The 15,990-nt window shown below is 46.7% G+C and overlaps 1 protein-coding gene across 1 annotated transcript; it reads left to right on the top strand.

Annotated features, from left to right (window-relative positions):
- The first annotated feature begins 7,253 nt into the window (after window positions 1-7,253).
- Window positions 7,254-11,479, top strand: GPX6 (glutathione peroxidase 6). The gene is made up of 5 exons (XM_037519115.2): window positions 7,254-7,340; window positions 7,778-7,931; window positions 8,370-8,487; window positions 9,171-9,270; window positions 10,396-11,479. Exons 1-5 carry the CDS (start codon window positions 7,254-7,256, stop codon window positions 10,594-10,596), a joined length of 660 nt encoding a protein of 219 aa, XP_037375012.1. The 3' UTR covers window positions 10,597-11,479.
- Window positions 11,480-15,990: the final 4,511 nt, after the last annotated feature.

Genomic DNA, 15,990 nt, shown 5'->3' with positions numbered 1-15,990 from the left:
TCTGTCCGTTCTGTTCCCCACTTTGTCTCTGGTGAATCCTTTCACACACACACACACACACACACGCACACCCCACCCCCCTACCCCCGTACCTCTGGACTGTAACCCAGTTTTTGTATGCATAAATAAGTAAATCTTTTAAAAAAACGATGATGTGATAAGTGATTAATGAAGAGCTGATTAGTGTTAATAAGCATAACCTATTCTTGGCTGTGGAAAAAAAATAATGATCAGTTACTGACTCTCTAGAAAAGATGAAAAGAGAATACAAAGATGAAAAGAGAATACAAAACATTGTATTCGTGAGCTAAAAGGCCATAATCATCAGTTCTGATCTAGATGACTTTTCAAACACTTGTTTGTTTGATGGTTTCTTAAAACAATACTTTTTGGCCTAGTCCGAAGATATTGGATCCAGGCCAAAGGTCTGACCTAGTTTGAAAAAGCAATGCAATTTCTCTGTGACAAGTCCCTGGCTCCATTTTAAAAATGGCTTCATAGATGACAATTTTTCAGAGTTTTTTTCTAAGATTTATTTATTTATGCATACAAGAGCTGGGGTACAGGCCAGAGATGCAGGGGGTGAGAGGATCCACCAGAAACAGAGTGGGAACAGAACAGGCAGACTGACCAAAATACGCTGCTGAGGAGAGTAGTGGGTGAGTCAGGAGAGGTCTGCTGCGCCATGTGGGCAGCTCCCTGGCTGGCTGGGGGATCGAACGTGTGCTGCAGAGGCTATGGACAGCTTCATAGTTTGCATCTTAACCCCTTGCGCCACCAGGGAGGTCCTTTTTCATAGATATCTACCTTGCCATTTGGATAGTCATTCTGACAGAAAGGTTATTTCTGATGACTAATTCTTCATAAGACCCCAAATCTACATTCTTCTAGGTAGTTAAGGAAGTGGCAAAAATTTCTTGTGAACCTGAAGAACCTCAGTTGATTTCAGCTCAAAATAACCCACATGCCAAAGTGACACTTATTGGAGAGGACTGTTCTGAACATTTTGAGGGGAGGGGCTATCTTTTGCCTCCACATGGCTATTCCTGAGTTATGTCCTTTATTATGAACTGAGTTCTGCAATTAGTCTTGTGAACTATTGAAACTAAGGAGGTGACTATGGGAAACCCCATTCTATAGCTAATCAATCGGAAGTACAGGTGCCTCCCCCCAGAACATACAACAGGCCCCTGTAGTGGGGATGCCCTGTGGGACTGAGTTCTTAGACTGGAAGGTCTGTGTTATCTCTGGGACTTGGTGTTATCATTGAATTAAGTTCTTGAACACCAAGTCTGGTGTCCAGAAAATCATAGACACACACCCCACTCAGCCATAAGAGATCTTCGAACCAGAAGTTGGACTCTACCTAGAAAGATCCTGGCCTTCATGAGAGCAAATGTTACTAGTGTTGACACAGTTGCAAATGATTGGTCTCTCAAATAAGCATTAGCAAGTTTGTCTTTCCCATATTTCTTGCAATTTCCCCTTGTTTGACAGGTTTGTCATCTTGCATACCAAGGAGAAGGGAGTGAAACAGTATTTGTTGAAAAAAGCAAGTCAGAGCCCACCTGTCTCTGTGCAGACCTGTTTCCCCCACCCCTTTGCAGACCCTTGCCTATCTCCCCCTTTTTCCACTTTATATAAATACCCCTGCACTCTGTCAAAGAGCAGGATGGTGGTCTTTCAGACGTGAGTCTGCTGCCCTCATCCTTTGTCAACAAATTAAACCACTTTCCTTTTCCTCAAACTCTGTTTCCTTTTATTGGCTGAAGAAAACTGAGGCCAGCATTCGGTATCAGTGTTCCAATTCTATTCCTGCATAATTGACTTGGCAGTTCACGAGCATCTTGTCAGCTTTTACACGCCTTCTGAGAGAGGTTAGACTACAGACAGAAGAGAAGGCAACATGACCACGGAGGCAATATTTGGAGAGATTCAGGCACAAATCAAGGAAAACAAGTAGCACCAGAAAGAAGAGGCAAGAAATGGATTCTCCCCACAGCCCCACCTTGACTTGATACAGTGAAAATGATGTTGGATTCTGACCTCCAGGTCTGTGAGAGAATAGAGTTGTGTTCTCTTACATCATTAAGTATGTGGTGGCTTGTTACAGCAGCCAAAGGAAACTACTATAGATGTTGGTGCCTGGAAGTGGGGAGATGCTATGGATAAATACCTAAAAATGTTGCAGAGGCTTTGGAATTGGATAATAGGCAGAGGCTGAAAGAGGGCTGAGATGCTTGGTGGGAAAAACTTAGAATGCCTGGAACTAACTGTTGGTAGAAATATGGACGGCAGATGCTTATGGTAAGGGCTCACAGAAAATGAGACATAGATGGGAAACTTAAATAAAGGTTCATGATCCCTTCCAGGCATCTCTCCAGCCTCTAGATGCCATTGCCTTCCATCTCCGGTGTCAGGAAAATCTCCCCCTGCTTTTCTCTTAAAAGGATGCCTGCGATAATCCAGATAATCCAGGATAATCTCTTCAACTCAAAATGCTTAATCACATCTGCAAATCTTTGCCACATAAATAACATTTAGAGGTTCCAGGAATTAAACCTGATATCTTTAGGGCCATATTTAGGCTATGACGAAGTTCAGATTTGAAATCAGAGCACATGTGAGTGTGAATCTCCATCTGAGGAGATAGGTACATTTCTTAGTTCCTAGGGAGGAGCAATGCCTGAGGTACCGCAGCTTTGAGGCTTTGTCTTATGGGAGAAAGTCTGATTCTGTGCCCCTCGTGGGAACTCTGGGTATCTCAGATGTCCATGGTTGTGCAGGGATCATTGTCACCTCCCTGAAACATTAAGAGGAGAATAATAGACATGGGCGATACCTGAGAAACTGTATATTCTTCTTTAGACATTGTCCCTTTTGTCTCACCAAGCACTAAAATTATTTCCTGGAGCACAGGAGGAAGGTAATTTTGTCAGTAGTGAGTTTTCAGGAGGAGTTTGCTTCAGGGTCAGAGGCCTTCATGAGGGCTCAGGATTAGTGCCACAGCCAGCCTGGGTCTGAGGTGTTCTCCAGGATGAGGCAACAATGGGCATACATATGGACAAAAATGAAACTGAAAGGAAACTATGGCCAGAAAAGATCACTCTCCTCAAAATCCCAGTGTGTGGTGTTAGTAGATTTAGGTTTAGTAACTAGATTTAAATCCAGTTTGTAGCTCTAAAGAAATCAAAGGATATTTTAAAAGGAGGGAATAAATCTCGACTTATAGTCAAGTGATTTTATGTTTTTAAAACTTACTCTCACATTTGTAAATTAAAGAAAATGTGCTTCTTTTGCCTCATTTCCACTGTGATGGAATGGACAAAATGAGGTGATAGATGTGGAAATGTAATTTATAATAGAAATAGAATGACATTACAAAATTCTGATAAATCCAGAATTATGTCTATGTCTCCCACTTGCTGTGTAGAGAAGAAAGTTTCTGGAGTTCTCAGGGCAGCGTGTACCTAGGAAGAGGGACTAAGTCAGAAAAATCGTTCAGGTAGAATAAGCAGAAGCTTGAATCTCTAATAGGGGTTCAGGTAAATAAAGAGTCTGTTCATTTTGGAACTCAGATGAGGGACTACATGGAAACAGTGAAGAGCTTTGTTTCCTTTTTGATCAAAGAAACTGAAAATTAAAGAAGCTGTGTTGAGTTTGGGGATAGAAATAAGGCAATGGGTGAAACCAGAAGGAAACCAGAGAGAACTTGGTTCTTAGCTCTGAATTGATATTTCTTTCCGAGAATTGCTATTTTCTTCCAAGGGCTGCCCGAGCAAAGTGCGACAGACTAAACGATGTGAACTCCAGAAACATATTGTTTCACCCTTCTGGAGACTAGAAGTTCAAAATCAAGGCATCATCAGAGCTATGTTTCCTCTGAAACCTATAAGGCAGGGTCCTTTCTTGCCTCTTCCAGCTGCTGGGTACCCCAGATGTTTCTTGTAACAGCGACACACCAATCTCCATGTCCATCTCCGCAAGATCACTGGTGACATAGGATTAGAGGTCCACCCTACCACAGCACAACACAATCCTAACTAATTACATTGGCAATCACCCTATTTATAAACAACATCACATTCTAAGGGGTGGGGGGAGGTAGTGATTTCAACATATCGACTTAGAGGAAGACATTTCAACCCAGTAAGTACCCTATCATCTCATGAACATCATTTCTTCGAAATCTTGTCTATGTCCTTGAAGCTGCTTCATCTTGATTGGGTCAAAGAAGCAGCAATTGACAAGTCAATCTAAATCTCCCATGCTCATTATGGAAAGCTGTGTGGAGGTTCCTCAAACTGCTAAAAATGGATCTTCCTTATGATTCAGCAATTCCACTCCTAGGTATCTACCCAAAGGACACAAAAACATTAATTCAAAAGGACACCTGCACTCCTATGTTTATAGCAGCACTATTTACAATAGGTAAGCTATGGAAACAACCCAAATGCCCAAAAACAAATGACTGGATCAAGAAGATGTGGGACATATACACAATGGAATATTACTCAGCAATCGAAAGGCATTATAATAAAGTGAAAATCAAAATCAACAGGCAACTATAAACCAGAGACATTCTGTGGGGGCCAAGGGGAGGGAGTAGGATCAAAACAGGGGTGGGAAGAGCACAAGGGACTATGGTGATGGTCACCGGTGAATGGGTGGTGGGAATTTCACCGGGACTATAACCAAGATGAGAAAGCATACATTGTGCAAAAATGAATAACAATGTAAAAATACATATAAAATAAAAAATATAGAAAATAAATAAATCTCCCATGCTTTGCTTCCCTACTCCATGAACTATTTGTGAAAGGCAGCAAGACTGATCTGAGGTCTAATTCAAGGCTCCCAGGGCTCCGATTTGTAACTTAGAAGTTACCTTTGAAGTTCTGTTTGACAAAGATGTCATCCCATCATTTTGAACAAAAACATGTAATTAATATATCTAAAAATCTCTCAGGAATGACCCCATTCCTGAGCCAAAGTCCTGACTCATATTTGACCTGAAATATCAAGAATCAATCTATCTAGGTAGGTCTTGGTTGATAGAGACAGTTCAAGGTGCCAGAAACAATAGTTATGGAGGGATAGGTATACCTGGGGATTCGGTTGAGGTCAAATCAGGAAGGATTTTGAATGCCCGATGGGAGAATGTCAAATCAAAATTTAAGAATCAAGGCGAGTTTAACCTAAGAATGGAGTCAACAAAATCGACCTTTAGTAAAGTCACAGAAACAGGGTGTGGGATCAGAGAAGACCCTGGAATTAAGAAGACAAGCTAATGGGTATATAAAGAAAAATCCTGGAAGGAGAAAACAAGAATTGAACTGGGTCAACATTTCTGGAAGAAGATAATGGGGATTAGAACCAGGGACCCCCCCAGGAGGGGCAAAGGGGAATCCTAGCCCTGAAATACCTTCAGGTGAACCCACTCAGCATGGGCCCTGTACTTCGCTCCTCACTGCTGGAGGCCAGGAGCAACGGTACTCAAAAGCTCATCCGGAATATTAGAAGCCTGGAAGTTGGGGAGTTTGGATTTTAGGACATTTAGCTTACAGATAAGATATCCCATAGTGTCTCCTTATCACTCAAGGACCAGTTATTGAAAGGTGAGCAAATGTAAATCAGCTCAGTAGAGATTTGGTCATGACTGATGATCCAGGTGGATCCAGGCAAAGGGCCCTAGAGCAGGGGTGAGAAATTTGCTTTCACTTATTACTGACCGACCAGCGGCCTCTGATGTGCCACTTGTCTCGGGATCCAGTTTCCTCATACATCAAACTGAACGTGTGAGTGAGACATACACTTCTAGTTGCTTCCCTGCCACTCACTCCTGGGTGGGGTCCTTTAACCCTCACAGCAGTCTTGAGTAGAGGATACTATTGTTACCCCAGCTTTACCAATAAGAACACAAAGACACAGAGTGATCACTGTGTAGGGGCGAGTGGGGCACACCTGGGCACTGCACGCAATGGTCTCTGTCACTTCGTTGCTTAAGTCCAGTCACTGGTTGAACTGAGACTGGAGAGAGAGGCCAAAGAGCTGAAGAAGATGTAGGTCTCTCACCAAAGGAGTCTTCTGATGGCTGCCTCAATGCCTGGGGCCCACCCAGCTGGGTAGGTATCAAGCCAGGGATCGCAGAGCTTTGAGAAGAACCAGAAATCCCAGCTAACACAAAAAGCGCTCACAGGAATCCAACCCTGAACAAAGCTTTGGTTCAAAAGCAGAGAAAGTCTTGGATGTGAATGGGATAGAGGCTGGGCAGTGCCCGAGCTGAATAGACATGGGCTAAGAACTGATGGGGATGAAGTTATCTCAGTCAAGGAGGGGGTTTAGGGAAGTTGCGGTGGCCTGAAAAACCAGCAGGTGGCAGATGGGAGGGGAGGCTGGGCGACGTGTGCCTCTTTCTCAGCCCCAAAATGTCTCCAATACAACGACTGCCTGTTGGTCCCCACTAGGCTCGCACAATAAATTGCTTGGTGGAGTCAAAGAGGAGCAAAAATGCTCGCAATCATAGACAGAAAACGGAGTCCTGGCCCCGGGCGGGTCTCCCCGACAACGTAGCATTGAGAATGTGCGCCCGCGTGTGCTACCCCTGCGTCGACAAGTCCTCTGGGGGCGGGGAGGGGGTCAGGCTGCTGGGCAACGTGTCTGAGACACCCACGTCCCCCAAGCCGTGGGCTATTGACTGCCGGTCGCTTCCAGAAGGTGGAGAAGGCACTGCGGACTCCAGAGAGTTCGGCATCCGTCTACACCCGCCAGAATGCACGCGGCTGCAAGTGTGGGAAGCCCGGGAGCCCTGAACCCGCGCGGCCGGAGGCCGGCAGTGGGGGGGGCGGGGGCGGGAAGAGCCTGGGAATGAGTGGAGGGGTGGAGGACTGGGGGGGTGGGGGGGTAAAAAGACGGAGGACGAGGGGGAGGAGGAGGAGGGGAGGAGAAGGGGAGGAGGAGGGGAGGGGAGGAGAGGGAGGGGAGGAGGAGGAGGAGGGGAGGAGGAGGAGGAGGGGAGGAGGAGGAGGAGGAGGGGAGGAGGAGGAGGAGGAGGAGGAGGGGAGGGGAGGAGAGGGGGGAGGGGAGGAGGAGGGGAGGGGGAGGGAAGAGAGGGGAGGAGGGGTGGGTTGAGGGGTGCGGCAGGTGCACGCGGTGGATTGGAGCGCGCTCTGCGACCTCGCCCCTGCGCGGGCTCAAAAGGAAGCGCGTTCCCGGGCGTCCCGGCAGCCCCGGACCCAGCCCCAGCCCCAGCCATGACCCCGCGGCTCTGGGCCTCCTGTCTCTTCCCGCTGTTCCTGGGGGGCTTCGCTCAGCTGACCCCGGAGCCGCAGAAGACGAAGGTGAGTGTCCCTCTGGGAAGCGGAGTGACTGCCCGGTCGCGGCCGCAGGAGTTGCGTCTCCTCTTCCTGGAGGACGTGTCTCCCGCCCGGGAAAGGCCCGTTCTGCAAACACCTGCCCCCGCGCCGCCGGGGGGCCTCCCGCCGCGCCCCCCTGAGCTCGGCCGCTCCCCCACCCGCCCCGGCGGCCGCTCCCGGCGCGAGCCTGACCCGTCCACGCGGGTCTGGAACTTGGGGCGACCTGTGGATTCCGAGAAATCCGCGGGGAGTAGCGAATAGCTGGGGGGGGGGGGCTAGTGCGTGGATCGCGGAGCCCCCCCCCCAGGGAAGGGAGAAGCGATGCTGGGTGGGCAAAGGCGTTTCTTTGAACATCTCCGCAGAGGTTAGGAATTGCTAGTTCTGTCATCACCCCATCCTCGGCGCTTTCTGCTGCCTTCCAGGTGGACTGCTACAAGGGGGTGGCAGGCACCATCTACGAGTACGGCGCCCTCACGCTCGGCGGCGAGGAGTACGTCCAGTTCCAGCAGTTCGCGGGCAAGCACGTGCTCTTCGTCAACGTGGCCACCTTCTGAGGCCTGACCCCCCAGTACGTGGGTAAGAACGCGCGCCGCGACTGGGCCGGCTCTGGCCCGGGCTGTGTTCTGGTTTCACCGCGTCTAGCTGATCAGATATTGGGAAGAAGGGGGTGGGGGGCAGGGGTAAATGCCCATTTTGCATTTTCCTCACATTTAAAAAAAAAAAAATCAATCAAGGCTTTACTAAGGAAGGCAGTGGCATGTAAATCTGATTTTTCTTCGGAATCAAACAGGACAGGGGCCTGCGCTTTTTATAAAGCCTTCTAGTAGACAGAGAAGTGGAGTCACTAATAGGAATTGCTGCACGCGAAAAACAGCAGCTATTTGGACTTAGCTCTGGATACTACCTCTCCACAGTCCTCAATTTATTCCCGTGACAAAGGGAGACACCCAGCGGTCTGCCTCTGCTCAAGGCAGGGCTGCCCGCCACCTGCCCACCGGGCTCTCTCTACTGCAGAACTGAATGCACTACAGGAGGAGCTGAGAGCTTTTGGAGTCGTGGTGTTGGGTTTTCCCTGCAACCAATTTGGAAAACAGGAGCCAGGAAAGAACTCGGAGATCCTTTCTGGGCTCAAGTGAGTACCGCTTGGGACCCTGCAGGGACCCTGTCAGGAGTTTTCTTCCCTGTTCTGCCCAGATGCCCTCTCATTCGGGAAACTAGAACATCATCATGATGCTTTGGATTCTGCCCTGCCCTACTAGTGTGCTCAAGTGTCCTATCTGAGTTTTTTGATGCTGAACCTGGGGAACATCTAACAGAAAAGCTCAGAGGAGGGCCTCCCTGGTGGCGCAAAGGGTTAAGTTGCAGCTCTATGAAGCTATCTGCAGCAGGAGTTCAATCCCCAGGCAGGGAGCTACACATATGGCACAGCAGACCTCTCCTGACTCACCCACTGCTCCCCTCAGCAGTGTGTTTCAGTCTGTCTGCACCCCAGTTCTTCTATGCATAAATAAATCTTTAAAAAAAAAAAAAAAAGGAAGCATAGGGGAAAGGAGGACTGTAGGAAATAGAAATTAACCAGGAATAATTTAAGGAATCCTTATTTATTGCCTTCTAATTTTCTTGGAATTCTCTTTTGGCTCCATCAAGCCTATAAACAAAGTCCTGATTACCAGGGACCTCTCTTTCATTACCTTCCCTGTCTATCTTCTCCCCCTCTTTAGCTCTGGTTTCCTTTTGTGGTGACATTGCCTCGGCCTTTACTAGCTGTTCTTGTCTTCATTTGGATCCTCTTAGAAGTGTTCTGGTTTGCTGCAGGTACGTGCGTCCAGGCGGTGGCTTCGTTCCCAATTTTCAGCTCTTTGAGAAAGGGGACGTGAATGGAGACAAAGAACAGAAGGTCTTCACCTTCCTGAAGGTCAGTGTGTATAAGAATGGATGAGTCAGGTCAGGTGAAAGAGAGGCCCTGAAGGCCTGGGGCTCTAGTCTGGGGTTGGGGTTGGCCTCCTTGGACAGAAGTGCTCAGATAAGTGTGAGGATTGTGCACTATCTCCTGTGAGCCATTATCTCAGTGGAGAAACTGTGTAACATTAGGACAGCTCTAACATTATCCATCAGCCATCCCTCCAACCCTAGCACGTGCAAGGAACTGTGCTCTCCAATGAGTTAGCAAACTCATCGCTTCCTGTCCAGCCTCCTTGAGCTGAGACCAACCCATACTGTCAACAGGGCTCAATCTCTTCCCTGAAGGAACTCATATCATATCAGGGAGGCAAACATAGAAATAGATAATGCAGAGTGTCCTGTGGGGATTGACTTCGAGTCGCAGTGTTAGAACAAAAAACCAGTGTAGAAAAAGCCCCAGGATCTCTTAGTCCACTATTTCCCAAATGCTGGTTTGCAACAAACTCAGTCCCGGTGGAAACTTGTACCCATCCATGGCCAGCAGGTGGTTTGGGGGAGTTTTTCACAATATTGAACTTATTGAATAGAAAACACCATCATTCACCATGACTAAGTTAATACTGGGCTATGTATGCCATAAACATTGCCATTTTATCACACAAAGTGGTGATATCTTCAATTTTATGTTCTTCCACAAACTTCTGAATCTGTAGTTGGAGTAGGCTTGATTTTTCTTGTGAAAATGAATGTTTTTTCCTCTACATTAACCTCCAAAAAGTAGCCAATGAACTTTTGCTGACCAATGAAGCACTATACTCTGGGAACCACTACTCTAAACCAAGCCTTTTTTTTTTTTAAGCTAAGGAAACTGAAGCACAGAGCAGCTATGCCGACCAAAGAGAGCAGAAGACAATGCTTTTCTGAGGCGCTATACCATAATCATGGGCCAGGGGGGCAGACAGAGAGGGCAGGTGCTGACTAGCACACACTCTCAGGTGCCTGAGGACGCCCTCGGAGCAGGTCAGGCAGTTCACACATTGAGATTACATAACGGTGAGGAGCCTGTCTGGGGCAGGGCTAAGACTGGCCACACAGAAACAGCCCAAAACTTGTCCTCTCTTTCCTATGTCTGCTCCAGAATTCCTGCCCTCCCACCTCCGATCTGTTGGGCCCATCAGACCGCCTCTTCTGGGAGCCCATAAAGGTCCACGACATCCGCTGGAACTTTGAGAAGTTCCTGGTAGGGCCCGATGGCGTGCCTGTCATGCGCTGGTTCCATCAAACTCCTGTCAGCAGCGTCAAGTCCGACATCCTCGAGTACCTGAAGCGGCTCAGCTGAGCCCCAGCAGGGCAGAGGCAGCCGGCCTGCCTCCACCTGAAGAGCTTGCTTTGGAGAAGGTCCGGCTCTGTTACATCCCTTCCTGTGCAGCCTCCCTGAGCTGAGACCAACCCATATTGTAATGCCCAAGTGTGTGTATGTGTGTGTGCGCGCGCACGCATATGCCTTTGAAAATTAGGGGAACAAAAGATTATCCCCCCAACTTTCTGATCATAAAATACCAAGTTTTTCCTACCCTATTCCAAAGGAAAATCATGTATCAGGGTTCAGACTCTCCCATGCCCCTAAAAAGGCAGTTCCCAGAAGCCCTGACATCTGTCCTTTCTCTGTCCTGAAGGCTAAAGACAGCAGAAACTGGCAACAGTCTCTCAAGTTTCCCTTCTGTCAAGTAACCACTTCTCTCCACCAGAGGCACATGTTGTAAAACCCCCTCCCTAGGTAGCTCTGCTGGTCCCTGACACCTTAGCTCTCTTCTAGGCTCTCTGAAGACAGAGTGAGACCAGAACCCTCGCTTCACCCAGAGGAGGGGCATCTCCATGATGGTGGGTCACAAAGCCCTCTGGGTCAGACCCTATCAGAGCCTCCCTGTGCCAGGCCCTTTGGTGCATTCAGGTCATGGCATGGGGCAGGGATGTCCCTTCATTCTGAACGACGGGATTTCTCCTCACCTGGAGCCTTCCCAGCTTTAAACTCATCACAGTCTCAAATTAAAATTTTCTGCAGCAACTGGTTTCTGGTGGTGCTTTCCCGCCCCATGTTGTATCTGGAGTCTCACTCTATCTCTGCTTCCTGTCTCCCTCGACCTGATCTTAAGTATTTTGTTTTTCTCAAAAGTGCTCTAGACCTTTCCTCTAAGTGGGATGGGTGTCGGGGAGCTGCTTAGTTGGCCCTTGGGACCCTCCCATTCAGCTCTCTTGGGAGGTTCTTATATGAAAGAAATTTTTGCTTCTCAAAGAGACAACAACAAATACATGTTTCTTTTCATAAAAGTGACGCATGCTCACTGTTAAAAATCGAAAAGCACATGAAAATAGAAGAAAAGGATCACAAAATCCACTTGTCCATGGAGGCATAAATAACCTGCTAAGAAATCCCACCTGGTCCATGTGGCTTTATCAAGATTAGTCTTTTATAAGGAGATCAATTTCAGAAAATCAGAAACTAAAGGAAGAGAAGATGGAATAAGGAAGTGAAGAGAAATAGCTGTTTTTCTTTCTTTCTGCTAATTATTTTGAACACTGATATTTGCATTTCAAATAGTTTTGTATTTCAGAAGTGCAAGAAATTTAAATATCAGCAACGAATGCCAACAGTTACAATCCTGTTATATGCCCAGATAGAAATGTGACTGCTGACATAATGTTTATACAGCAACACGGAGATTGACAAGCCAAGCCAGAAATGACCAGGAAAGAGATTCTTAACACTCTAAAGTGGAAAATATTCTTTAAATATTTGAAAGTTTTGTAACAGGGTGGTCCCCAGGAAAGGAGGAGGTTCCCTGCCCCACCCAAGGGAGGGTGGAGCTGAGCAGGAAGAGGAGAAGCTGCAGAGGAGACTGAGGAAGGAAGCAGGATGGAGCCAGGAGACCTGGAGGAGGTGCATGGAGCCTAGAGACATGTGAAGAAACTGCGCTTGTCTTTTGGTCGTGGACTGGGTGACACAGATGTGGGTGAGACCCGTGGGGAGGTGACAATGGCAGCTTTTATCTTGATGTTGATTTTGCTCTTTTCCTTCCGGGCTTGTCCGGTTGTTTGTGACCCTTTTCTGTGGGTCCCCACTGGAAGATGTTTTAGACTTGTGGCAGGCTTTGGGGCCTTGCTCTGGGCCGATCCCATATGGATGGAGTTTTACCCACGAGGAGATGGGTAACTTTGGGTGCTTCATTTAGAAACTAGACTCTTTGCCTTACCTGTATTGTTTCCTAGTTTTTATTAAAGTTCCTTCCCATTAAAGTGTCATATGTTTTGTGTTGATGCGGCGGATGGCAGAACCCATTTAGAATAGGCAGGTTTGCGGGGTTTGGGCTGCCCCTCTCCCTGTCCTATAACAGTTTCAGTTGCTTGAACTCAAAAATCTAGTAAAAAAAAAAAAAAAAAAAGGGCTTCTTCTAAACCTGGCTGTCTCTGGCAGTAACCATAGGGTACGAGACTTCCAGAAGTCTTCAACCAAGCACTACGGCGGTGGTGAGGGCAGAGAGGGGGTTACAGAAGCAGCTTCTGGTAGTCTTGAGAAATACATTTCATTTTTCAGCTTCTTCTAAACCTCTGAAATTCTCGAGAACCTCAGGGACAGTAACCTTTCTCAGAAGCGTTCCAAATCTATCACTATCTTCACATTTGAATAACCAAAGCCAAAGGAAGTCCAGGAAGTGCAGAGGATGGGATGACACAATGTATAAAGGTCTCCAGGCCTAAACCAGGTAACTGCAATACTCAAGAGAACAAACTCCAGGGGACTATGTATGCCCCACTCCCCACCTCCAGCTCTGCAGAAAAGTCCTAAGGTAAAGAAGGGAGTACAGCTTCCCCCAGGCCTCACTCCTGCTGCTGCTGTAAACAACAGCTATTCCTGATTCCCTCAGCGGCTGACCCTGAAGGGAAAACAGGTTTTGTGGAGAGCCAAGACTGGGGAAGTGAGAACCAAATTTGTCTGCACCTGGATGTGAGTATAGGTGAGGAATGGGTGTGGGAGGAGGGGTCCTGGTGGTATACTGCAGATGAAGACAATGGTGACATAATAACAGTCTTCATAAAGAGGCACCAAGAGATAAAGCTTTCCAGTTCTGCTCTCTTCACCAATCCCTGTAACAGATCTTACTCCCCTGCACAGGGAAAAGCTACACAGAAAAACTTCTGGAAGGGGCAGATCTCCAATCTATTAGAACTGCTAAAACCTTACTATTATTATCATGCTGATAGTCTTCATTAGCATCACTGCAGCACTATTATTGCTGCAGAATTCTTTCTTTATGCCAGAGGTTCCCACTACCTATCATACAAAGTACATAAACTTCATTCCAAAGTCATTGCTTTCACATGAACCTACTACTCTACAAACCGCTTAACAGACATCTAAAATCATGATGGTGCAGATTTCGAGACCCTTGAGGAGAGTCCCTCAGCAGGGCCCGCAGCCTGCTCCATGGCGCCCCACCGTGGCCTTACTGTGGAGATGCAATTACCCTCCCAAGGACTGGGTGGGCACTCACGCTTCTTGGGCTTTGAAAGGGCTGTGCTTGTTCTGGAGGCTGGATTCCCAAATCTGGGCACCTGGCTGGCCAAAGTCCATCCTGAAGCACGTGAAATCCTGCTCCCGTGGTCATGTTAGCCAGCGACCAAAGGGTACCCTGGGATCTCCACACTCGCACGCTCTGAATGTGTCCTGCCATCCATGTGCACAAAGAAAATGCAGACTCTTAGTGTGAAAGCTCTTTAACAGAATTAGTGTGCAAATTTTAGGAGAGGTTCCATGTTCCCCACCCCCACTTACCGAGGGGTGGAGCTGAGACCTCAAGTCAAGCTCTCTAACACTAAAGGCTCTGGACTCAGGGAGAGGCACATGGAGAAGGGAGCTGCTTCTTGGCTTTGGACTTGCACCAGGAACTTGGGGGACATGGAAAGAGACATGTAGAGGAGAGACATGTAGAGACACTTGAGGGAGACACATGCAAAGGCTGACAATGGCGGCTTTTCTCTTGATTTGTACTTTGATTTTGCTCCTTTCATCCCAGACTTGCCTGGCCCCTTCTGCCCCTTTCCTCTGGGTCTGCACCAGATGGGGCCTTAGACTTGTGGCAAATTTTGGGGCCTCAGCTGCCCTGCATCCAGTGACCCTCTTTGGCCAGGCACTGACTCACAAGGGGATGGGTAACTGGGTGTTTTATGGGGACACTAATATCTTTTCTTCTCCTCTCTCTAGGCACACTAATTCAAGTTCTTTCATATTAAAAGTCTGCTTTGCCTTTATGCACATGGATGGCCAGATCCTTTTAAAGCGTGCAAATTTGGGGGTCCCAGGGGGTCCCATGGTGGTTGTGTATTAACACATAAAGACAAAAGAGATTTTCAATACTATGTTGGGTAGTAGTGGCACTAGTGGACACCCCTGACTTGTTTCTGATCTAAATGGGAACATTTTCAGCTTTTACCACTGAGTATGACGTTGTCTGTGAGTCTGTCAAACATGGCCTGTATAAGGTTTAGGTAAGTTCCATTTATTCCCATTTTATGAAGTTTTATCACAAATGGATATTGGATCCTGTTGAATCCTTTCTCCACATCTATTGAGGTGATCATGTGATTTTTGTCTTCCTCTTTGTTGATCTGGTGAATGACCTTGGTTGATTTGTGTCTGCTGAACCAGCGTTGCCTGCCTGGGTGGGAGGCTGCTTGGTCATGGTGGAGGAGTCTCTTGAAAAATTGCTATATTTAGTTTTTTAGGATTTTTTGAGTAATTTTACATCTGTGTTCTTCAGAGATATTTAGTTTTTGGGTTTGGGTTTTTTTTTTTTTTTTTTTTTTGGGTACTATTTTTGGTTTGGGGACCAGGGTAATATTGACCTCATAGAATGTGTTGGGGGGGTTCTCCCTCCTTGATTTTCTGAAGAGTTTAAATAAGGTAGGTGCTAGATCTCCTTCGAAGATTGGGTAGAGTTCATTGGAGAAGACATCTGGTTTTGGGTTTTTGTTCTTAAGGATACTTTTTTACTACTCTTGATTTTATCACCTCTCATTGAATTGTTTAAGCTGTCTAACTCCTGATTCAGTCTTGGGGGTTGTACAAGTCTAAAAATGTGTCAGTTCCTTCTAGATTGTCCATTTTGTTTGCATAAGGATTTTTGAAATAGGTTCTTATGATCCTATGTATTTCTGCAGTGTCTGCTGCAATTTTACCTCCTTCATTCCTGATTATTGATTTGGGCTTTCTCTCTTCTTTTCTTTGTAAGCCCAGCTAATTAATGGCTTGTCTATTTTTGCTTATTGTTTCAAAGGACCAGCTCTTGGTTTCTGATCTTTGGGTTTCTCTTTTTGTTTTCTATTTCATGTATTTCTGTTCAAATTTTTATTACTTCTTTCCTTCTACTGGTTTTAGATTTTTTTTTTTTCTTTTTTATCCTGGTTTTTTCAGCTGCCGAGCTAATTTTCCTTCCTTCCTTCCTTCCTTCCTTCCTTCCTTCCTTCCTTTTTTCTTTGTTTTAAAATTTGGGCCTGTATCACTCTAAGCTCCCCACATAATACTGCTTTAGAGTATCCCATAGGGTTTGGTAGCTTGTTTCTTCTTTTCTATCTTTTCATTGATTTCTTCATTGACCCAGGAGTTGCTCAGAAGCATTTTTTTTTTAGTCTCCACATGGTTTGGCTTACTCCGGGGTTCTTTTTGTTATTAATTTCT

Source organism: Talpa occidentalis, unplaced genomic scaffold, assembly GCF_014898055.3.
Source record: "Talpa occidentalis isolate TD23 unplaced genomic scaffold, MPIMG_talOcc4v2.1 talOcc4.2, whole genome shotgun sequence".
In the NCBI taxonomy this organism is placed as follows: domain Eukaryota; kingdom Metazoa; phylum Chordata; class Mammalia; order Eulipotyphla; family Talpidae; genus Talpa; species Talpa occidentalis.
Note: the sequence above shows the minus strand (reverse complement) of the source record. Positions and strands in the feature narration are given on the sequence as shown.